Source organism: Tetrao urogallus (genome assembly GCF_951394365.1).
Source record: "Tetrao urogallus genome assembly, chromosome: 5".
NCBI classification, from domain to species: Eukaryota; Metazoa; Chordata; class Aves; order Galliformes; family Phasianidae; genus Tetrao; species Tetrao urogallus.
In genome coordinates this window covers 20273985-20299519 of record NC_136818.1, presented here as the reverse complement: position 1 = coordinate 20299519, position 25535 = coordinate 20273985, and the positions used below count along the sequence as shown (strand labels likewise).

Sequence of the window (25535 nt, the reverse complement as noted above, 5' to 3'; positions counted from 1 at the left end):
AGTATGTGATGAAACATGACCTGAAGTTGTTACATCCAAGTCTGTGGAATTTACTGTGTTCATTACTGCTGACTGCTGGAGTAGCTGTCACCAGTGGTGTGGGTGCTGCATGTGAATGCTGTGAAGCAAATTTGTTCTATGCTGTCTTTTGATAAGTACCTGCAAACAAAACCTGTTTTCGGTAAGTAGACACTATTGGCTACAGGTGTAGAAATCAGTACAAAAACAAAGTGGCACAAACATTCTCCCAGCTGATTTTAGAGATCTGATCTCTTCCATTCTTTATTCGAGTGCCAAATCCAGTGTGGGTAAAATCTTTAGGGAATCTAGCTAGAAATGTATGTTTATTTTACAAGTGCGAAGTACAGCTTAAGGGCTTCTTTTCCTAAACGTGACCAAATCCCTTCACAAAATTTTTCTCAGAAGATTATTCAGACACAGCCGACTTCCATGAGAACAGAAATACGTATTTCTGTTTACAGAAACGATATCCTGTCCAAATCAAGTCTCTCAAAGCATAGTGACTAGGGGAGTGTTTTTAATAGAAAGAAAAAAAGGAAAGACTTAGGATTTTTGATTGGCACTTTTAGTTTTGCTTTACAAGCATGAAGTTAACAATTATATGTTCTACCTTCTTCTTGTTCTTTTTTCTCCCTTTTTTCTAGTACCATTCTGGGAAGTTGTTTTAGCTATGATTTTCCTAAGGAATCAGGTCAAAAGAAACCTCCTTGCTTGCATCTTTTAGTGGAACATATAACTATGCTTAGTAGTATGTAACAATATCAGATATAATATGCAGTATTTGCCCATAAGTATACATGTATGTACAACATATATATGTACACACACACCTTGTGCATAGTACATTTTTTATGAAGTTGTTGATAGTTGCTGATTGGAAATGGAGTGAACCAAATAATCAAAGATGAGACAGAAACAAGCATTAGCAGTGATACTTCAGGATAATTCAGTAAGCTGCTTACTGAACTAATCAGTAGTGGAAAAGAAAGCTGTGGAACCTACATTAAAGAAGCAAAAAGTAACCAGTAATTATATGGGATGATTGAGTTAAGACTCTCCTGTTCTGTGCAGGGTGTAGCTGAGAAAAAAACAAAACTGTGTTTGTCTTGAAACAGAAAAAAAAAAAATCCACTTCAAAATGGAGCATTTTTTTAAGGCATAATATTGTGCCATTTAAGATCTCACTACTTTGCATCATTGTAGTGAAATGATCAAAGGAGGAGAAGGCTTCTCTTGGGAACTTAATTACTATTCAAACTTTTTTTTCCAGGACTTCAATAGTTATGCTGATAAACCTTGTATTTTAAACAATGGGGTACTGTTTTTGTACACAGTTTTTAGTTTAGTATTTTTTGTTTAGCATAACGAACTGCAAGACATAAAAGAATGTAGCTTGCTTGACTTTTTCTCAGATAAGGGGGGAGAAGAAACAGTGGAACTGTGTGTGGAATTAATTTTTTGTACAATTATTTTAGGTTTAAGTTACATGTTATATGATTGCTTTCAGTTCCCTGGGGAAAAAAAAAAAGTATAACTGGTAATTTCAATCAGGATTGACCTGTAAATAAAATTAGCAAAAATAGCAAACTTGTGAGTTGTTTCTTGGGATCGTAGTTTCAAGTTGACCAATTTTTTTTTTCCAATATTATTTTAATATTCCCCTTTGAATGTCTTCTATGAGTTATAAGGAAAATAATTGATGAGACTTCTTAGACTTTGCAGATACCTTTACGTGGTAGCTTATTTCAAACAGAGAGATCCCATCAGTGTGCAGAATGTTGATTCAACCCTGTTTTGATAGTAACAGACTATTGGCAAGGGTCATCTTTTCATTGCTGCATTTGTTTGCATAAGTAGTTTGCAGTTTTTAAATAATTTGCTGGAAACACTGAAAATATGCGATTTGGCTACCTAACTGTAATTAATTTTATTTACTTAATGCATTTGTAATGTATTGAGAATCTTGGTAGGCAGAAGCCAAGTGAATACAGAATGATAGCAGTAGTTTTTGAACTTAGCTCCATTGCTTTTCTTTCCAAGCAGGCTCTTAACAAAATGCTGAAATGTGTTAATGTGTGAGTGTAAGACGTGGATTTCATTTCTAAGCTGTGACTTTTAGAACTAAGTAGTAGATCTTCTATGAACTCTGTAGTGGAGTGAAGGGCGCTACTTTTTTTTGTAGATATGAGTTGTGCAGCGCAGTGTTGTAAGTTTACTTGATTCAAATCATGTGTTCTCAGCAATTTTCTATTATTATAGGTACTGTAGGTACTGGCTTTTACTAATATGTGAATAATCTGTTTACTGGTTTGTTTCTACTTGCATCAATGCTTTCCATAATGAGGGTTAAGTTTGCTGCAGTACTGAGTTGTTGTGATTTTTCAGATGCTTCTTCATCACCTAATTCTGAAGTCTGTGAACCAGGCTGCTCAGTTAACTTCAGTATCTTGATAACATGCCACAGAAAAGGCTACATAGTCTGCTCTGTATCTTTTGGACTTAAAGTATGTTTAGGAACAAGTCTTTGACCTTCCCACAGCTTTGGAGTATGTCAAAGAGCATGTTTATACTGTTATGTTCAAGTTCTTATCTGTGGAGCTAGCTTGGGCTCAGAACCAGTCAGTGGTCTTCTTTTCAAGTGAGAAAGTGTGAGCATACATCCAAACGAAGGGCTCTCAGCACCTTGGGTGTAGGTCTTTAAAGCCCTCTGTTCCACACTGATGTGAATTGCGTATTGTCCTTAGCAGAGAAGCTGTAATGTGTTGAGGAATGGGCCAGGATGTCCTTGCCGTTTGTTACCACAGGTACTGGAGGCTGAGAAGCAAGTCCTCATCAGCTTCTAAATCTGCAGTGAAGCAAGTAGTATGGCTGTGTTTGTGAACTGACTTACCTTCTTCTTCCTTCCTGGACAAATGTGAAGACTGTTCAGCTGAGAAACTGGCTTTGTCTTTGGGGAATCTGATCTGTGCGTCTCCTGAGGTGGCTGCTAAAGTTACTGGGGAAGGTGGCTGAGGAGAGAGGTTGTGTGGGCTGGCATTAGCTTTTTGTAGGAAGAGACAGGCACTAATGCTTTGTGATGCTTGAACATGGGATGAGACTTCGCTATGGATCTCTACCTTGTACCATGTGTGCCTGTGAAGACCTGAGACCTATTTGCTCACGTGTTTTTGGTTTGCAAAGCAGCCGTGGGCAGCTGACGCTGAAAGAGAGATAATGAAAAAAAAAATACTTTGTTGGATGGCTGGTTGTTCCATTAATAGGTAATGCACAGCCACTAATAGATACATGTATAAGACATCTGGATATGTCCAAACCACAGCTCCAGCAGCACCTTGGAGGCTGTGTCAGTGCTGGGCAGAGCCCTGCAGTCACTCAGCCATGCAGGCACTGGGCAGGAGGAGCGCAGTGTGAGTGCGGGCAGCACTCGCACTGTGGCAGGCAGGGAGGCTCCTGGGTGTAAGGTGTAAGAGCACTGGCTGTTGCCAGGAAGGTTTGCTATCAGGCGCAGTTTCATGAAAATATGTAGTTAGTATCTAAGGAATAATCTGCCTTTTTTTTGTCAAACGAAACAGCTTAGCTGCATAAAAAAATGGTATTATTGCTGTCTGATTCTAAGGGCAGCACCGTAACGTTCTTAAGTAATACATACAATAAGGGCAGCAAGAAACATGAATCTGTTCATCTTTTTCCCGCTGGGAATTCTGGAATAAATGATGTGTCCACAGCCTCAACTGCAGTGATGAAAGCATATTGCTGCCTGACTCATGGTGTTTGCTGCTGCTGCCATGGCTGTAGAAGCTGTCCTGTGAAATGTTTATGTGCATACTTTTTAATAGAATACAACAGAGCTGGTCGGTGTTAACAAGTGTTTGGGGTCTTTGTTTTCAATGAGAGATGTGTTTAAAAACAGCATGTTCAGAAATGCTGTCTTGGGAAATCATTTTGGTTTAGGGGAAATACTTAGAAAGCGTTTTGTGAAGCAGATGCAAATCTCTTAAGTGCTGCCTCTACAAACTGGCATCGTTTTCTTATTTGGTCATGAGAATGTAGTGGAAATCCTGATTGCTTATTTACTTACATTTTTTTTAGAAACTATGAAATAGACATGGACTTTCAATATTCGAAACATCTGTGTTAACAGACACCGTGTTTTATTTATCAGTATGTGCCTATTTTAAACATAGTGGTGTGTGTTTGGTGTGTGTTTAGCTACATCTGTGTTAGAGAATGAGTTTGGTAGAAGAAAAATAATTTTCTGTCATATTGCTTTTTAGTTACGTTAATGTAATTGTGTCTTCTTCCTGGAATTATGACTTCAAAAACAGGTGAAGTTGCACTTATGCAGCAATATAATGATGATTGATTGAAGGTTGCTTTCCAGCCAGTGTCAGTTTTTATTTCCAGTAAAATAACATTGATGAGGCCAGGGGGATTATTTTCACTAAGGAGATTTCAGAAGACTTCTTAGGCTTTGTTAAAACATCAAGTTGATGTAATGTTTGTATCATGAAAGTTGTTTCTTTTTCTTCCATTTGAGTTTCTTTCCTTTTGATGTTTGTTTTATTGCACAAGTTACTTTAATTCATGGTGAGCCTTTTGTTTTTCGCTTTGTCTTGCTTTCTCAAATCTGTTGTGCATGTTTCTGTTGTTTGGTTTTGATTCAAAAACTGAAAACCAGGCAGAAAACTTAGAGCATTTACAGTTTTGGCCCCCTATGCATCTGGCTATGTTTGCAAACAGTACGTAAGAAAGTGGTATTTCAGTGTGCATAATAATTAGGCATTACTATTTCTCTTTGTAGAGTGCTCATTTGGCTATGATTGATACTCTTATGATGGCTTATACTGTCGAGATGGTCAGCGTTGAGAAAGTGATTGCATGCACTCAGCAGTATTCATCCTTTTTCCAAGCTACGGATCTACCTTATGACATAGAAGATGCTGTCATGTTCTGGATAAATAAGGTATGAACAGTGGAGAAGCAAACCATGATTTTATTTGTAGTCTGTAAGATTGTATTAGAGATGAATGGATATGTATATACATAGGTGTATCTGATAGGGACTGTTTTTCTTCTGCTGTTTGTGGATAACAAAAAGAGAAGTTTGCAGAAATCAGTTCAACTAGTTATGTGATCTAGATAAATGAGAAGTCTAAATTAAATAGAATAATATAACTTGCATATGGCACATTAACAGTTGCTGTCATGTTGAGATAGCGTGTTGGCTGGTTGAATGTCTCCGGTCGGCTATGTTAAAAGAGCTAATTTCTTATTTATCATGATTTAAAAGCAAAGTGTTCTGTTTATGTTTGAGCACATATTGCTTGAGATTGTTTAGCTTTACCACATAATCAAATCAAATGACAGCAATACACTCTTAATCAAATGCAATTAAGCATAATAAAGGGCAGAATAAAGCATAAAGCTAAGCATAAGTGACCTAGACTGCAGCTGGAATGTTGACATTTGCAGGTTACACTTCACAGCTATGGAATCAGAAATATCTGTTAAATCTTTTCAGCAAACTTAGTGTAGTGATTTACAGACCTTAAGAAAACTTGCAATTTCCACAACTTGTTTCTTGGACCACGGAATAAGCTTTTTTGTCTGTAGGTAAATGAACATTTGAAAGACATAATGGAACAGGAACAAAAACTTAAAGAGCATCACAGTGCAGAATCTGCAGGAGGTCAGAAGGTACGTGCTGGAGTTAAAATAATTTAATCGAGGACAAGCATTCATTGTAAATAACAGTTACTTATAGATATGGTATGTATTTGTAAATATGCATTTGCAAACACTGAACTTTTTAACTGTTTGTTACATAATGCAAGGTTTTAGAGTCATAGAATATAGTGAATTGGAAGGGACACACAAGGATCACAGAATCCAGCCCCTATTTCTTTTTTAAGTTAGTTTCATGATTTCCATGAAGTTATTCCTTTCAAACATAACAATAGGACAGTTGCACTTTTTATTCCCAGTTGTCCTTAATGACAATTCAGTTTTTGATAGCAAGAAAACATGTGTTGCAGTGGTTGTAAGAAATTGATTAAGATTAATGAATACTTCCTAGATAATTTCAAAATGCAGTTGAGTCAACTGTGAAAAAGGAAAGTACGTTTTATGCATGTTTTTTTCAGTGTTCACCCTTGTAAATTACATGCATCTCAAAAGAGATAAATCTGCATGTGGCATCATGGGAAGAATTGCTTTATGATCCAAGATGTTTATTCCAACTTTTTTAATGTGAACAATAAAAGTTGTTTAATACGTTTTCCTAAAAGGATTGTAGGTATTTTGTTTTGTTTGTTTGTGGAGTTCAGTTAATAAAATAGCATTATGCCCATTTAAAATGTGGAAAGATTGCATGCAGTTCCAGAGTAAATAAATTTGCATGTTTAATATGCTTCTGGATAATTCTATCCTAGATGAAAATAAGATGAAGTCAGTCACTTTTGAAAGATGTGAATAGTTTTTGAAATCTTAATAGTTTTTGCATTAGAATCTTAATATGGTTAATAGCAGTGATGGGAGAAAAAAAAAAGCCCACATATATAAGAGCAATTACATAAAATTATCGTTATTTGTAAACAAAAAAAGATCAGTAATGTTTATTCTCACTTAGATTATAATTTGAGTAATTTAGAATATAATTTGTGTTTTGTTAGGAATGTCAAGATAAAATTTGTATTTATGTCCTTGTTCTTGAATTAACTGTTGAAATAGACTGCATGGTCCATAACCATATCCCATAAATAAAACCAGTGGACTGAAAAAATTGCCTAAAGTTAGCATGAGCATTTGTGATGGTTTTGTTGTATGAATATCAATCTGTAACACAGAACCTATTCTGTTGACCACATTACAAATGCACTTGTAAAACAGCAATTATTGACAAATAATGGAAGAAATTATAATTCTTTCTATACATACACTACAGTTTTAGGTAGATTGTTCCAGGAGCATATTAGGTTATTTGCCTTGGTGTGAGACTCAGCTGCATAAATTACAGGTATTACAGGTACATAAATTGTCAGGTATTCCATGCTATGAGTATATATTGGCATACCTTTATCTATTACCTGGAAAACTTAATGTGGGTAACATGTCAGGCTCCAGTTGACCCCTGGATGTCTCTTCTGCTAGCGGGAGTTCATTGCAGATTATATTGCAGGTTGGTTTGTTGTTTTTTTTTTTTTACAAATACCATTTGTACAGAAAGATTCAAGACTGCAATGACAAGTGGAATCTGATTTTAGAAAGTAAGTCTAGAATCTGAAAAACAGAGTCACTTGTAGTTGGATTTAAGGAATTTAAATCTCTTTTTTTGTATGCAGGAAGATGGTAAATTCAGATGGTAACTCAGATTGTTATTTTAGGTTTTCTTTGAGAAATGCTGGTCTGTTCAACTGATGATTAACTGTTTTTTTTTAATGTAGCAGTATTTACCAACTGAGATCTAGAAAACATAATAAACATATGCCTAAAACTGGTATTTCCTAACTGCAAAGTATACTGAATGCAAACTTTCCACAGAAAACTATGAAGAAAATCTATTATAAATCAGTTCTTCATATTTTCTGTTAAACCATGAAGAGACTCTTGTCAAGCATCTGCTAGCATTTATCTTCAGACTTCATGTCTGATTATTTGTCTCCATATTCCATCCCTCATGCGTTCTTTTTATAGTACCAAATCAGTGACGTGTCCTGTTACTTTATGGCACTGACCCTCCCTCTCACGTATCTCAGCAAAGCTGTGAAAAAGCTGACTGAATTTTTGTATGAGATTTGGCTACTAGTGAAATGTGTACAATTTCTTGTCTGAGTACTTAGCAGTGCAATTTTCCCTTATTATTTTATTCTATCTTGTGCCTGTTTTTAGTTACCATCAGTAATCTTTACTAAATTGAAAATGGATGGATGGGTTTGATCACTGCCATTGTATAAACCAAAATAATGTAATTACACACTTTACCAGTTTCCTGGAGAAACTAATTGATAGTTCTACATGTTTACTGCAGCTTTGCATTTTCAAGCTGAGTCTCTATTTTTTAATTTAGGTTTGTTGTGTTACCCACGTGGTAACAAGTTCTAAAGTTGATGATTCCATCCTAAAAATTTAACTGATTTTGCAATCTTCCTTCTGCTCTGGCCCAGTTCCTTCAGAACTTTGTTTTAGCATTTCTAAACTGTGATTGGGTTTTGAACCCAAACCAAGTTTAATTAACAATGTCTTATATGCTGAATTAGAGAGGTGGCCAAACTACCATGCAAAGAATAGGTCATTTGTGTGATTAGGGTGAGCTCTTCTTAATTTCTGGCCAAGAATCAGCAAAGCTCAATATTGGAGAACTGAAATCAAGTTAATGAGTAATCAAGTTAATTTTTTTCTAATCTCTAGTGTGATAAAATCTTAAATGTATCAGTTATAAGAAAGATATTGAACATTAATGCCTTATCTTGTTGAAAATCTGTTGTGAGCTTTCTTGTACTAAATAGTAAATCTCTGTATTGCTAAAAAAAAAAAAAAAAAGTGAAGTATCATATAAATAAAAGATAGAGGTAAGATAGACTTAACTATTTCTGAGTAGTTGCAAATAGTTTTAACAGATTATGAGATTGCTTTTGTTTTCCTTCATTTTCTTCTGCTGCTAGCTTCCTGTAGAAGATAAGAGAGGAAGGAGTATGTATCTTTTTAGCTCCAGGTAGTCCCCTGTGGATCTTGATCTGCTGGTGCTTTGTGGTCATCTCGTCTGTTTCTGGTAGAGTCTCTGCATCTTTCAGAATTAGGATTTGAAGTTTTGTAGTAGCTTTGGTTTTCAGGCTTCAGTTGAACAATATGTTGTAAATGTACAGTTGCACTTGTTAAACTAATGACTTTCAGTGAAATCAGAGCTTTCTCTTAAACTGTTATCTTGTTTGTGATTTAGACTGAGTCAACACTTAGCAAAATCAATGCAAGTGCCTTGAGAAAATCAAATTTCAGAGTATTTACCCCAAGACCTGAACTCTTTAAGCATTTAAAAATTGGTTTAAACAGTGCAACTTTTTGTGCGAAGGTAAAACACTAACACTATAGTCCCACAATCATTTAAATTTATTCTAAGTCCCCACTGCTATCAAAAGTTAACCCATCAAGAAGATGGCTTTGGAGCAGGATGAACTTCCTTATCTACTTAATGCACTGCTGCATGAATACTAATGATGGTACAAGGAAGAGAGCAGGAACAAGGGCCTGATGAAAGGCATGACTTCCACTTTTTTTTTTTTTTTTGGCATAGGATGAATTTATGCAGAGTTAAATTTATGTTGGAGTCATTTTCAAAACTTGATTTGTAGGAGATAAAAGAATCTTCTTGTAGGAGTGCAGGTTTTCACCTGAGACTGTTCTTAATTTTCTCTTGCAGGGGGAAAAAAAAAAACGAAAAAAAAACCCCATGAAATCGAGTCAGGATTACCTTGTCAGGTTTTTTTTTTTTAGTGACTGATCAATTCTTAGTAATTCTCATAATAATAATTTTGTTCCTGTTCATGCGAAGTACAAGTTTGAGAGTCACTGAACTGTGTTGTTCCAAGGGATTTCAGCTTTTCTTTATCTGTTTGAGTACAGAAAGATCCACCAACAGTATGTTTCACCTTACGTTTTTAGGTCAAATTTGTATTTTTGATAATGTGTCAGGTTAGAATTGTATATACCAGTTCTGATGATTTCTCTGTGAATAGTCAAACCTCCTTCTACCTTTCAGGTCATTGCACATCATGCAGCTGATGCTAATATGATTTGTCATTGCAAAAAAATAACTGCTTGCACCTCTTGTTGTTCTGAAAACTGCTATATGACTGTTCAAAAATATTCTAAGCATTATAAACCTCTTTGGCTTTGAAGTGACTAATGCAAACTTCACTGCAATTGGTTGTAATGTACTACAGTGTGTTTATACCTTTTTTCATTGCTTTAGCTTCCCTGCTTCTCCATATACACTGCTGGAGTTCATTTTGATACTTGTGAAATCATAACTTCAAGTCTCAAATGAATTCTTTAGTCAGATTGCATATTCAGAGTACGATTACATGTGTGAAAGCACTTAACAGAACTGCATTGATATGACAGTCTTATCTATTGTTGTGGGAAAATGATAATGTTGATCTACTAAGACTGAAGATGAGTATTTCTACAGTATTTTTTGTGCTAATGAGTTGAAGATACAGTGGCTATAGTGCTCTAATGTTTATCATTAAATTATAATTTACTGTTATACGAAATGAGAATGTTGAAGAAAATTGCTTTGTAAAAATGGTGAAATCTGATAAATTGTTCCTGTTTTTTTTTTTTTCTTTGCTTTCTGCTTTTGTTTTTTTTTTTTTCCCTACTGCTTCCTCTGAAGTCTCCTACCAAATGGTATTGGAAACTGGTTCCTGTAAGTTTGCCCAACTGCTTCACTTTGATCAACTAGCTTATTTTGGGAATGGCTTTGTCCATGTCATGCTGGTCTAATTATTCATTTCATTTGTCTCTTTGAGATAATTTGTTAAGAGATTACTCTGAAAAGGTGTTCATAGTAAAGCTAAATAAACAAAATAACCCTCAAACACCCTGCTTTGCAAGGTAGTCTGTGCAAGATAAGTGAAAGATGTAATGCTGGGTGAGATTTACCGTCGCTTTGGTGTAAACTGATAGTACCAGCTGTTAACTTTTTTCAAAATACTTTCTCAAAGAATTCCAGTAAGTATATGCTATTTGATATGGACTCTTTAAAAAAAAAAAAAAAAACAAAAAAAAAAACAAAGCCTTGCAGAAATAATTTTTGATTGCTGTCTGTATATGGAAACTGAAACTTTCTGATACATTTTAATGTGCAATCATTTCACCATTTGTCTAGAATTCCTTATTTTTTTGACTGATTTAAGATAGTTCTCTTTCCACAGAAAGTAATCAAAAACGATCTATTGATAATGAGACCATAATTTCATTAACAGCAGTAGAAAGTGACTAGTTCTGCATACTATTAAACTTTGTTTTCCCTTTGTTGCATGTCTGTGGGGTTATTGTTCTCATACAGTAACTTGCCCCTGAAACACACTCTTATTATTAATTCTACAACAGGTTTTGCAATTTGCAACATCTTTCCATGGAGAGACATGCTGTTTGGCTTGGGAATAAGCTAGTCAGTTGTTTAGGTACATGCAGAACTACGTATTTCTGGTCTGAATTCCAGAGAACTAATCCTTATGGCTTCAATGGGAGGATTATCAAATAACTGATTTAGCAGTTGCTCAGGTCTTGGTTATCGTAACTAGTACAATATTGCTCATAGTTTGCAAGGAGAATTAAATAACAAGGCAGCTGCATGTAGGCAGCACCAGAGACAGCATGTTGTTCCTGGTGGTGGTATTAAAAAAATGAGTAAAAAGGTTCAAGCACACTTTTCAGTAAATTAATCATTATGTAAGTTCTTAATAATTTGTGTCCTACCAGCAATTTCTATGTAATGCTCTCAATTACAATTGTGACATTTATACACACAAAGACTCTGCTCTCCACAGTATAATCCATTAACTTAATTTTGGAATTAAATGGAGAGAGCAATGGAGAAAAAAAAGGAGAAGCTTTTTACTGCTTTACAGAAAATAAAGCACGTTTTTGTTGATGTTGTTCTACTGATACAAAGAAGTGGCTACTTCACAGTAGTTTCAGAATGTTTTTATTTTGCTTTTGTCTACAGTGTTAATTTAGTAAACTAACTTGATTAAAAATTGAAACCTGTAACCTAAATTCACCTGCCTGTTGTCCATAAAGAACGTGCTCTAGAGTTATTTACTTTGAGCCTGTTACTTGAGTACAATTATAACTGAAACTCTAGTGCTACTGATAATACAGTAGGAAAGCAGTGGCTCAAATGTTCTGTTAGTTCAACCACTTGTCTCATCTCTTCGCTTTACATGGTGCAGATGTTCAGTAGTGGGATAGGCCTCAGCATGCGGGCAGCTGGAAAGTTACTCTGAGAAGTGAATTTATAGCACATCACTGAAGATAACGGCATCCGTGTCTCTTATTAATGATTACCTCATTATATATATAATGTGTATATATATATACACATATTATATATTATACATATTATAATATATACATATATAAATATATATTTATATATATATATATAATATATATATATACATATATATATATTATATACATGTTATGTATACACATAACATTACACATGTGTTAATATACACATATTATGTATATACATAATATATGTATATACATATATTTATATACATATATAAATATATATATATATATAGTATATATATATTATATATATATAATGTGTACCTCAGAATACACACGGGCACTTGAGAGTAGCTGATGGGCATTTAGTTTTTAGCTAACCTTGTTCATATGCCAGTGTCTTAACTACACTGAGATTTGTCCAAGAAGAATAAGCTCAGATGCCAATTCAGACTGGTTTCTATAGGACCTCAGAAACAAGATTTGTATTAGCATTTATGTTTTAATGAGTGCTACAGCATTTTAATATATGTAGAGGTTTGTTTGTATCTTGCATTATTGCATCCATATTTACTAGCAAAGATTACTACTGAATAGAAGGGTTTCTTCAAATGGAAGTTACGTAAAAATGCAGTGCAATTACCAGTGTCTTCTGTTTTTCGATATAATTTTTTATCTTTTCTGCTAAATTGAAACACTATGCCTGTTATACCTTAATGAACCTAGCATGGCAGATTATATTTGTTTATTTTCCTGAACTGATGTGCTTGGTGTACTCTACAGTGAATTAAGTCCTCTTTCTAGGTTCACTTTAATGATTTGACAGTTTCCAGGCACTGTTCATAAAGCTACTTTGAGGCATCCTTGGAGTGACAACAGGCTTTCACAGAATTTACTATGCAAGACCATTGCATTATTAGTTTAAAATATTTTTCAGCACTCCATTAAAAAGATGACACTTAAAAGGAATATATAAAATATTACAGAACTATTTGGGCCATAATTTTAGAGTCCATATCTGTCCTGTGTCTTCTAACATTATTCCGTAATTGAATCATAATATTTAACTGATTCAGTTTTAGTCATAGGGAAAGTGCAGAGACCTTTTCATGTTGTATTTGAAGCTTAAAGGATTTTTAATCATAGTTTATCATAGTATTGCCTGAGAATGAAAAAAGAAACTTTCAGTGCAGGCAGATTGGCCTGTTTTCTCATGTTTAACATGAGAAGAATTGCTAGTAATTAATTTACTGTTAGTGAATATTTAGCATAACATGCAAAATATTTGATGCAAATACCAGTCCATTTCAAAGATGAAGACAAACTCTCCATTTTTAATTGGTTACCATTTGTTAATTAACCAATTACTAATATTAATTTATTAGAGTATAAGTTTCCTGGGCTTAATAGAAGCCCTTAATTTTCCTAGAACAGATATCTTGTATTACTAGATTTGTGCTTCTTGGCCTTTTAGAAGACACTAATGTTCACTACAGATGACTTCCCTGTCATCCTTAACAGAAATCTAGTGACAATAAGCATGGCCTTCAGGGTTAGTCTGTGGTTCTACAGGCTTTTTTTTTTTTTCTTTTGTTTTTCTTTTGTTTTTTTTTTTTCTTTTTTTCTTTTTACCAACAAAGCTAGATGAGACAGTTCCCACCCCACCCAAAAAGCCTTTATCCCTGCCAACTCAATTGCTTTAGAAACAAAGGGGAGAAGAGTTTTTGGTGGAGCAAAAGTTTTATCATGCAGCCGCATCAGCAACTTTCAGTACAACTCAAAGGTGGAGAGCAGCAGACAGGATCTTGCAGCTTCAGCTTTGATAGAATCTTAGAATGGCTTGGGTTTAAAGGGACCTTAAACATCATCTAATTCCAACATCCTGCCCTGGGCAAGGTTGCCACCCACCAGATGAGGCTGCCCAGTGGCTAACCTAGCCTTGAATGCCTCCAGGGATGGGGCATCCCCAGTTTCTCTGGGCAGTTTGTTCCAGTTCCTTGCCACTGAAGAATTTCTAACTGTTGTGGTTTAACTCTCTTTTGGTTTAAAACTGTTCCCCTTGTCTTGTAACTATTGGACCACGAAAAATGTTGGCCTCCGTTTTGTTTATAAGGTCCCTTTAAATACCAGTGTCTTCAGTGAGGTCTCCCAGAGCCTTCTCTTCACTGGAATGACATCTTCAAAAGCTTCACCAAATTCCTACAAGGCTGCTTTCAAGCTTAATGTGTGTATTTCTGTGAAATTTACTTAGAAACACTCTTGGCATTATAATTAGTTGTGTGATATGAATGAGAAGGTAATCATTTGGTACTGTTTTAAAAATAACGCATAGTAAATATTAACGAATTACAATCTTTCATCTCCATTTGTTTTCTCAAGAAATATTGAAAAGAAATTCAGGTCATAGATAACGTTTGTTAAGGTAGCTGTCTCCCTTTCCCCCTCATCCTGCCCCAAAAAGAAAACCATAAAAATGGATTAATTGTAGGTAAATGTTATCTTAGCATTCTAAACTAATGACCCCCTTGTATACTGAGTTGTTTTTCAAAGTATCTCCTTTTCCTAACTGGGCTGCTGCCTGGCCTTAACACTTGACCATGAATGCTTCTTTATGTTTCGAACTGCTTACAATGAAACTTACTAGTAATGAAATGTAGTTGATGCAGATTTCCTTGTTTCAGAACTTGCTGTTAAGTAGGTTATGTTATTGAGATTTTGGGAAAGCTTCTTGTGCATTAACTTCATAGTCATTTGCACTGCTGGTAAAATGAAGCTATGATCTTCACAGCAGATTGGGGTCTGTCTTGTTTACATGCAGATCCCTTCTGGTTGAATAGAAATGGATGCAAGATGTTGAATGAGTTGTATGATATTTAATTTAGCTGCACAGAGATCATTAAAAAAAATTTTGGTAGTTTAGAAAGAAAGTGTCAATACTGTCATATAGGCTCCTTTCCTCTTAACTATTACTTCTGGCATTCAAAACAAAGCATAAAGTGAAAAGTTCTAGGAAATCTGAAACTGAGAATATTGAGTTATTTAATGCTGCATTTTCACTGAGTGTAAAATCTGCAATACGAATCTGTTTATTCATGTGTTCAGAGCCGTTGTGTCTCTTGATCTCTTCATTCTATATTGTAGGCCCGTTACAGGAAGGAACAAACATTGCTCAAGCAGCTGCCCTGCATTCCATTGGTGGAAAACTTGCTGAAAGATGGTACAGATGGTTGTGCTTTAGCAGCCCTGATCCACTTCTACTGTCCAGATATTGTTAAACTCGAGGGTATGTCTAACATGTCTCAGTTGAAATGTCTTTATTTTTTATATATATAAAGAAAGGTGCAGAATAAGATGTGTCAGAGGCATGGTCTGAGTGTGACAGTGATGGATTCAGTATTAACGTTTTATCTATGTATTTTTAAACTTTTAATTTTTAAACAAGATCCACTATGTCCTTCCATAGTATTTACTCTTACAGTGTCACACAGATGCAAGTGTATGGCAACATGTTATTGCAGATATGACTCTGATAACGCCACAAAAATTTGCAACTATTTGGAAAACAGTGATTCTTGAAGCTGCGTAAGTGCTTTCTTGTGTGTCTGATCAGTTACAGATATAAAACAGGGAAGGGTCACTTCTGTCTTTCACAGAAAAGTAGACAAACTGCATAGCTGCTCTGTATGGCAGATGATAGTTGGTTTGTGTTCAGGGTTTTTCTCTGATAGTGAAGTATATATCGTGGATAAACGAGAGCATGTGGTGTAGAACATACCGGTGCCATGCTGTTCTATAATGGCAATTATCTGATGATGAGCAACTTTATCTTTGTACTGTGGCCTGGTTCAAGTCGTTTCTTCCTCTTGGCAATTGAGAGCGTCTTGCAGCTGTAAAATGTCTTGGTAGCTAACACCCATCATTTTCAGCCTGTGTTCTGTCCGTGATACCTTTGATGTCGTGGGAACACTTGTATATATCTTCTTCCTAAGAAATCCAGGAATATGAACAAGGATATAAAGGTACTGGAATATGGAATTCATATGCACAACAGCTTTATAGGAAGCTTCCAGCCCAGTAGGCTTTGAAGATTAAAGACACTAAGATGCATACATTCATTGTTCTTCTTTGGCTCGTGAATTTTTGAAAATAAGCTTTAAGTTTATATAAGTGTTGCAGCCAAGTATTTACAATTCTGTATGATTGGAGAGAAGTTAGTATTTGGGTTGTGTTTAAACTGAGTAACATACTGTTTTTAGTATGACTGTAACATAGACTTTCCGAAGGATCTTTTATACTATTTCAGGATGGCATTAACAACAAATTCCTTCAGCATGTGTCTTTTAGTACATTGAAATACAAGACACTTGTCATCTTTCAACTTTCACTGTTATGTTCATTAGGTGTCTTGCCCTAAAGACATAAAAATGTGTGCCATTGTCTCAGAAATAAATTTGAAGATACTCTAAGCAAATAGAAACACTGTAACAGAGACTGCTCCAATCTTCTCTGTCTTTAGATAGTACTACATCTGATATATGTTAAGCTTCACTAAGATTTTATTCTCTATTGGAAATGAGGAAGGCAGATGAGGAACATGCATATGCAGAAGTGCTTAAAAATGCACCAATAACAAGGAGAAAAATATGAATCCAGACTACACAGCTCTAAAATAAATGCTTCCTTGTTAATTTGACTTCAAAATCTGGGTTTCCTTGTAGGAATTTAAAACTGTGTCTGTGAGACAAAAGATTGGCTATTGCTTAAAATTATATGATTCCTTTCATGGCTTATGTTCTATCTTAAAACTGTGTAGCTTTTTAAAATCAGTTCTTCTGTTCAGACTGTTGCAGAGCCTCACTTCCATGATTTTAAGTACTGTTTTTGTTTCCTACTGAAATATGCTTGTAGCTTGTCTTCATGCATTTTTGTTCTTCAGCAGTGCTCTTAACTTGAATAGCTTTTTCTAATCTGATTTCTTCTGCTCCAATATGTTCTTTCTGCTGTTTTGCTCAGGCTTCCAAATCCAGCCTTTTCAGTCTCACCTTACGAAGTGGATTTCCATTGTTGTTATTATCTTCAATAATTTTTTTTGCAACCAGTCTACTTTTTGTTCATCATCTTTGAATGTGGATGGTTATAACTGCACACAGAAAACCAGGCTGGCATCTTGTTACTGCCTTGTACCAAGACTTCCTTGTCGGTACTAGAAACACGTTTGCTGATGCATTCTAGCATCATTTGCTTTATTCATAGCTGCGTGATGCTGAAATATCACAGACCATCTTTACATGAGTTAATACGTGATACCTTCCTTCTCTGTATCAGTTTCAGATACTGAATCATGTTAGAATTCTATTAGAATAAATGCATCATTTTGAAATTTTGCACTGCTGAACTTAATCTCATTTTGATCAGTTTAGCCAAACGTTATTTCCATCAGTATTATACAGGGGATTGATTGAGGTGATGGAACGTTTTTTAGCCCTTTAGGATGGGATGCCTTATCCTGCTAGCATCCAAGCAGATTCTTTATCCAAAGGCAACTTGAAGCCTATGCACTTGAAAGCTGTTACCTCAAGCTCTGTCATCCACTGCCGCTTTGGGGGTGAGGGGAGGAGAGAAAACAACAACATATGCTCTGGACGTATATTTACTTTCTTTTATTTTCTTCAGTTTTGTTTCCTACAATGGCTCTTTTTGTTGTTTATTTTCAAGTACCTGTATAAGCGCAGAACCGGGCAGTTAGCTGGGTGTGAGGTACTTAGAGCATACTGTGTAACTGCGTGATTCTGTTCACTGCTACCAATGCTTTGTTGTAAAGTGGCACATTGAAACATACGGTGGTAATTCATGAATCAGAGGCTTCTGATCTTTGTAAAGATTTGCATCAAACATGGGAGTCCACAATAGCAAATATATAAGACTAAAGTGATGTTGCATTTATGGGGAAATTCAGAGTTAGTGGCATGAAAGTGTACTCTATATATGAGAACAGCATTGGGAAAAAGCATGCACTCCTGTATAGAAAATCTAAACAAAGAAATGGATTTTTTAGTGATTAAATATTGAGTTTTTATTATATGAAAATAGCAGGAGATTAAGAATAATTTACATTTCATAGAAGTCAAAGCAAGAAAAAATAAACTTGTCAACAGTTAAAAAAAAGTTTAGATATTTTTCTAAAGATACAAAGCTGTATTAAGGTATAATATAGTGCTGTCATTTCTTAAGTTTCTGAAATAGAAAAATAAATGTCCTTATGCAGAAAAGAAAAAGTCAAATTTGGATTTATCCAAAATGCTCCAGAAATCCAGCAAAAACAAAAGCTCTTACTGCAGATCAGGAACTATATGTAATCTTCACTTATATTCTTCTTTTGTAGATATTTGTTTGAAAGAGACAATGTCTTTGGCTGACAGCCTGTATAACCTACAGCTGATTCAAGAATTTTGTCAGGAATACCTTAACCAGTGTTGCCATTTCAGTCTTGAAGATATGCTCTATGCAGCTTCTTCAGTAAAGGTAAAAAATAAAAAACACTTAGAAAATGTAAGCCTAACGCTTAAGCTGTTTTTTCTAGTAGTATCATCAAGCCTTTTGATCTGCTGCTGTATGGCTGAGTGGAAGAGCATGTTGCATCTTTTGAGGTACAACAAGCAGTAGATTTCAGCAGGATGTAAAACTTCTTTCTTTTGGCAGCTATGTTGTTCTACTAATTTTAAGCTATTTTTAAAAGAATACATTTACACAAACTTTGATTTTGTGCAAAATAATTTCATGCTTTATCTTCTTTCTTACTGTTGGTTAAAATGTGAAATAGCAGTCTGCATTAGTTTTAATTTTGAAGACACAAAAGCACAGAATTTTGAGTTATTGTTCATTGAATTATTGCTCATTGTCATTACTCATTTGTGTCTACAGTAATTTCATGGGTTTTGAACCTTAAAGATTTTTTTACTTTGGTAAATGTGTTCTGTTTTGTATACTGATAATTTTTTTTTTCAGGTTTTGTTCTCCCAAGTTAATTTTGCTGAAAAGAATAAGCAGGGACACAGGACCAAACACTGTTGTTTTTGTTTGTTTTTTTTTTTTTTTAAACAAACAAACACTTTTTGTCATCCTAAGATTCTAATCTTTTCACAAGAGTAAAATCACTTGGTTATCCTATTGTTTTTAAACAGTGTGGAAAGTCAGAGTAATTGATTTATTTCTTGTCTAATTGTAACTTCAGTTCTTCATTATTGTGTTTTTCTAAGATTTTTTTCCTATATAAATGCTCTTTATTTGCTTAAGATTCTTGTTGGCCTGCCTTTAGGGAATGAAATATTGTTATGGAGTCAGCATATCCATTGCAGATGGTCTGTAATTGGTTTCTAAATATCTGGGTCATTTCACTGCTTTTTATGATTTTTTTACTGCACTCTTCCAAGCTGAGTCACAGAGGCCAGAACCTGAATACAGACAGCTTTGTTGTCGCCTGTAGGGCTGAACCCAATCCTTTTCAAATAAGCAATAAGCTGCCAGGATGAGTAAGGGCAGCAGGACCAGCCCCTCGAAGTCTAGACTACTTAGCCATTGCTGTTTTATTTTGTATATGCAAAGCTGTCTAGTGACTGCTTTCAATCAGCTTTTGGTGTTTTTAAGTTTCATATAAAGCAGTTTACCTACATACTTGTAATAAGTCTGTTATATTGCAGCCTCTTGTCTGTGGTTTCCCATATGGTCCTAAACACACACATGCAGGTTTGAATTATATCACAAGCAGATATAAAGTAAGAAGCTTAGTTTAAATACTTTGTCAATATCCCAGTACATCATCTTTAACACTTCTGAAATGCTACAGGCTCGATAATTTTGCAGTTTCTGAACGGTGTTTAAAAGGGAGTTTAGAACTCTTTAAATGATTTTAGAGCAGTTCTACAACTGAGAAGGGGCCTTTTGTGACCATGTTGCTGTGGTGTGGATACTTACTTAGATGTAAATTCTACAGTTAGACTGCCAAGTTCTTCTTTTAAACCTTGATGTGGAAAGAAACTTTGGCTGGTGCTATAAATTTCCAGTGTTAAGAATAATTTACTTTCAAAATAAATGCACAGTTAAAGGAGCTCTGTCTAAGTTTTCCAATGCATCTGAATAGAGGGGGTTTTAAGTAATGTATATGTTGCCCAAATAATTTCATTGTTACTCAGAAAAAACTTGTATTGCAAACATATATTTTAAATATTATACATTGAATTAAACTGGTCTACAAAATTTATATACATTAGTTTTAGGATTTTTAGCATCATGCTTTCAGGTGTCAATCAACAACAATTTCTCTTTATATTCAGGGTGACTCATACTGTTCAGTAAGTGGCACTATGATGCTTTTTGTGTAAAAAAGCTGTTTCACTCTTAATGGTGCCAGAAATAACAACAAAAAAAATCAAAACACCGATGCTGGAAAAAGCTTCAAGAAAAAAATTAAGTTGATTTATTGGTATGACAGTGCTGGCCCTAGAAATTACACTAGGTATCATGACTTCATGCTAAGTGGTCAAGCACAAAGTGCATACCATACCATACACGCTTTGATTGAGTCAGTGTGAGATGCATCACAATACAAGAACACCTTCTGCTAATTAAACTGATATTACTAATAGAAGAAATCCATCAATAGCAGCTATTCACATAATGATTCATTTGCTCACACAACTAACGCTTGCATGCTCATTCAGTTACTTTCATTGGGTTGGAACAATGCTTGGGAAGCCAACACAGTAAAAAAAAAAAAAGCCCTCCCAGATGTAGGGATCACAATAGCCCGCTAGTGGCTTTTTGGAAGGTGTCCAGAGAGTGTGTCAAGAAGCCACCTTTCTCACTGTGTGTGTGTATAGGGATATGGAATGAATTTGTGTAGTTGGTTTGCACAAGGCAGCTACTGCTTTCTTAGTGTGGTTAGGGTTATACAGCCTGTTGTTGGGGTTGCTCGTCATCCTGTCCAGCTTCTCCTATTCTGAGTTCTCACAGATTCAGGGCCATGAGCATCTGCAGCACTGGGTTCCTGGGAGACTTTCATGTGCTGTTGCTTACCACGTCTGCTTCCTATATTTGGCTGCTGTTTTCTGATAACTAAGAAATTATTCATCCAAACTTCCACAGAGTGCTTTTATTCAGGTGAATGAAAGGTCTCTGAATTAAACAATTGTGAGACATGGTTACTGCCTCTCATCTGAGACGGACATTACTCTGACCTGAGTGTGGGCCAGTCTGAACTATTTAGAATCTGAATTAAGCACATGGGTACCTTATTTTGCAATTGGATACTAATAAGAGCTGACAAAACAAACATTTGCCTGGTAAGCCAAGTGGAAAGCACGGTCCCAGAGCTTCCTTTTTTTTTTCCTTTGGAAAGAATCTGCTGAATTGAGCAGAACAAACCATCTAAATATTTGTTTTATCATTAAAATGTATTGCATCTGAGCAGTTTGAATACAAGCACTTTCCTATGTAAAGTAGTTGGTGACTTTGCTAAAAACATGAGTAGAAGTTATAATGAGCACTGCCTCCTCTGTGATGTAAAAAATGATGGTTGTATATATTGCATTGGTTAATCCCAGAAATTAAGGACTGGGCTTCATCCAGTAGTGCAGTGCAGCTTTCCCTCTTATCTCAAGGTAACAGTGCAGATCAGGCCTGCTGGCATGTGTAAGCCCATATAAATGTGCATCTGGGCTCTGTAAGGACCCAGAAGAGCAGCTGGCCGTGATTGGTGAGGCACTTGGGAATGAATGGAGGGGGAAGCACAGGGACTGCCTTCCTATCTGGCTGGTTTAAAAGGAGTGGAGATCAGGAGTGAAAATGAAGGTTCAAGCAGTGAATAATTAAAGGGATTTTCCTCCCAGGAGGTGCCAAACACTCCTCAGTCATTATTTGAAGGGGAGCACTGGGGTTTTATTTCACTGATGTTAGTTGGCTGGTTGTCCTGCTTTTTTGTTCTGATTTGGAATAACACTGGAATCTTCACCTTGAATTGTTGTGGCATTTGTCAACCTGTAGAGGGTCCTAATGCTTCTATGGCTGCTTTTCCAATCAAATTTATTGGGTTCTAATCTGATTGTAAGCTATTTGTGTGGTTTGTATATACCAACTTGTGATTGTTCTCCAAATGTGCATATCTAAAACCTATGAATATTACAAGGGATGTAGCTTAGTTTAAGTGGCAAGACTAGACATGCTATTTCTGTTTTCTGTAATTTCCATGGTGTATGTTGAGAATAGAGATATGCAAGAGAAAGTTCATCTTTAAATGTACATTTTCATAAAACAAGCTGGTTTATGTCTTCCTTTGATGCCGAAGCAAGTATTGACTTGAGAACTTATATTAAAAATAGGGGATCTTTTTCAAAAGATCTTCCAGTAGCAGAAGATACAGTAGCAAAAATGCAGCCACTAATACATCTTACTACATGCAACTAATGAACAGTCTGCGGACAAGGTGAAATATAAAACTGAGTAAATTATATCAGATTGTTGTAGCGTATGTGAAGTTGCAAGTCTGCCATCTGCTGAGCAGTATTTTCAGCCTGTGCTCAGAGCTTAATTATGGACTGTTTTTTTTTTTTTTTAAACTACTGAAATACTGTTATGTTTCTGAATATTGTGTGTATGCACATGTAGTAACCATGTAACAAGGTATTAAAACTTAGCTTGGCATGATCAAGGCAAAATCAGTGGAAATAATATCTGCGTTCCTTCCAGCATGGACTAGCAATGTTACCACAGGCCCACAATTAGTTTCTTCCCTCCTCACCCCCTCCCCCCCAAAAAAATAAAAATAAAAATAAAAAGTAAGCTGCTGATCATTGGTCTTCCCCTTGGATAATGATTAACATACTTTTCTGACTACAAATAACATGAGGAAAAATGCAGTTTCCATTGTGATATTTCATCACAAAACATTAATGTAGCCTGAGTTCTAATAGAACTGCACAGCCAACACTTTTTCTTTGGTAAGTACTGCTTTGGGTTATGGAAAAACAAGCTTTATTTCAGCAGCTCAGGACTGCATAGAAAATATTTTCAGAAGAACTATCTAAGCCCTTCATAGAACAGCCACGCTATTCAATGCAGCATCTCCACATAAAAGTAGGAATTACTGTATTTAAATACAATACTACTTGAGATGGGAACACAGCTATGATTAGGACATTTTATAATTACTTTCATAGTAAAAATTATTTCAACTTGTAAAATTGTAAAATGTACAAGTTTGAGGGGAAGGAAGGCTGAAAGTATTAATAGATGGCATAGGAATCTTAACATTAAAGATCATATTGTGTCTGAAAAGTAGATACCATTTTTCTGTTTATGTGTATTTTTTTCTAATTGTAACAGAATGCTACAGAAAGTGTTTTGCTGTGCATTTTTCCTCATTCCTTTTCTGTCTTGCTGAACAATCCGATATAGTGTTTTTCCTGGTCTGTTCATAGCTTTGTCTTTAATAACTGTGGCAACATCTGGCTGATCCCTTCACTGTCTACTAAACTACATGAACAGCTTTCATTCTAAGAGCATCCCTTCTCTGAAGTGGAGGCTTATCTGCATTAGCAATGTCCAGGAAAAATAAATCTGAATCAAAATGATCAAATAGATATTTTAAATTACGTTTTGAGACTTGCTGATGCAGAATTGAGATCATCTCATTTATTATTAAACCTTTCTGTCTTAGTTTTTAGTTTATTTGATAAATATATCCTAATGCCTAATGTGTGTAATTTCTTTTCTGTAATAAATTGATATTGCATTTAGTATTTTTGTCAGGTGTTTGCTTGCAGTTCAAAACTCGAGGTTTCTTTCTACTTAAAAAAAAAAAAAAGAAAAAAAAAAAAAGCCACTAGCTGGGTGATCGACAACAGAAAGTTTACAGACACTACAGTTATGTATGCCTGTGCCAACCAGAGACAATTTTCACTGAAAAACAAAAAGTCCTGTACTGTTGTTTTTACTTTCTCGGGGCTTTTCTCTACTTTTTTTTTCTTTTTTTTTTTTTTAATGTGTGGAAGTGGCTAACCTATTTGACAGGCATCCTTTTCCACACATCCTGTGCCTCCCTGCCCTGCCTGCAGGACACTGGTCCTGAGTGTATGCTCATCATGAAACACTTTGACCCATACGGTTACGATCTGGTCGAGTGATGGGTGTTAGATAGATGGTACTACAGATCACTGTTACTCATTGCATTTTTTTAAGGAAGCAATAGCGATGTGAATGTAAGCTGGAAACAGAGATATATCCCAAATGCTGTTTGTTCCCTTTGCTTGCAGTTAAGGGTTAGGTATTAACATACGTTTCTCGGATTCTTTGTCCTGTAGAGCAACTACCTGGTGTTCATGGCAGAACTGTTCTGGTGGTTTGAAGTGGTGAAGCCATCGTTTGTACAGCCTCGTGTTGTTGTGCATCCCCAAGGTAATTACATGAAGGATTGGTTTTGATATGCGTGTTTTTAATATGTATGAGTTCAGATAACTGTGGCATTCCCAAACGCTGTGAATATCTCAGTTAACAGGATTTGGCTTTGTACCACCCCTTTAAAGGAGCAAAATACTCTTTCCACATGCTAATCTTCATCTCATCTCATAAATCATAATTAGATTTTGTTGTTTACTACAAAAGCCTCATCTGAATTATAGTGGTACAATCATTTGCAAATTTTCCTGACCTAAATAAGCCTAGAATCCATCATGCCCTTGCAGAGATTATATTCAGAATAGGGAGCCAAGATCAGAATTTAGCCTGAAAAATTGTATGGCTGAGGAAGAGTTACTGAGAGAAAGAAACAGAAATCTGGAGAGAGCAGATAAATAGTTAACTTTAACCTTGCATTTTGCACCTGGATGCACAGCACAGTTTTTTGTTGGTAAACTTACAGATTTAAAAAAAACAGTTCTGGAGTAAATCTTGAGATAGTAAACATAGAGGTCTTGGTAATTTAGATGTTCATATAATACTAGTATGATAGTCTTTCCAAGAGCTGGAAAATGAATTCTTTTGTGTGATTTGAACACCTTTTTTTGTCTGCTGGTTTGTATGATTTATAGTACTTAAAGATATAAGTTTGTTTAATATTGCTAACTAATGTAAGTCCTGGCCAAAATACTGCTTCCTAAATGGAAAGTCAGTCTAGTTTTTTGGGAAAAAAGTCTTTTTTTTTTTTGTTTGTTTGTTTGTTTGTTTTTTTTAACAGAAAACCATCTAGTTAAGAATATTTAAAATATATAAAAAAGAAATATCTTCATTTTTCATTTAAAAATAATAATAATGGTGTGACTCCTCTTTTTTTTTTTATTTCCTCCTTTGTCTTCTCTGGTCTGTTTTTCATTGTCTTAATCAGTGCCAATATGAAAACTGTGGAAAAGGTAAACCTGAAAGGAAGTGATCGCTTTTTTAGTCTATATAATGAAACCTCTGAACGTTTTTTAAATCTTTGGAAATAATTACTTGAGTTTATT

The 25535-nt window shown here is 35.2% G+C and overlaps 1 protein-coding gene across 1 annotated transcript in view; it reads left to right on the top strand.

The window, feature by feature from the left end:
* The window catches only part of CAMSAP2 (calmodulin regulated spectrin associated protein family member 2), a gene marked incomplete at both ends in the record, with an annotated part of 69758 nt that overhangs the window by 32102 nt on the left and 12121 nt on the right, over positions 1 to 25535 (top strand). Inside the window, 6 exons of the mRNA XM_079535836.1 lie at positions 4823 to 4984; positions 5635 to 5718; positions 10412 to 10444; positions 15187 to 15328; positions 18428 to 18567; positions 24399 to 24492. Coding sequence (XP_079391962.1) covers positions 4823 to 4984; positions 5635 to 5718; positions 10412 to 10444; positions 15187 to 15328; positions 18428 to 18567; positions 24399 to 24492 — 655 coding nt within the window. The remainder of the gene's footprint in view (positions 1 to 4822; positions 4985 to 5634; positions 5719 to 10411; positions 10445 to 15186; positions 15329 to 18427; positions 18568 to 24398; positions 24493 to 25535) is intronic.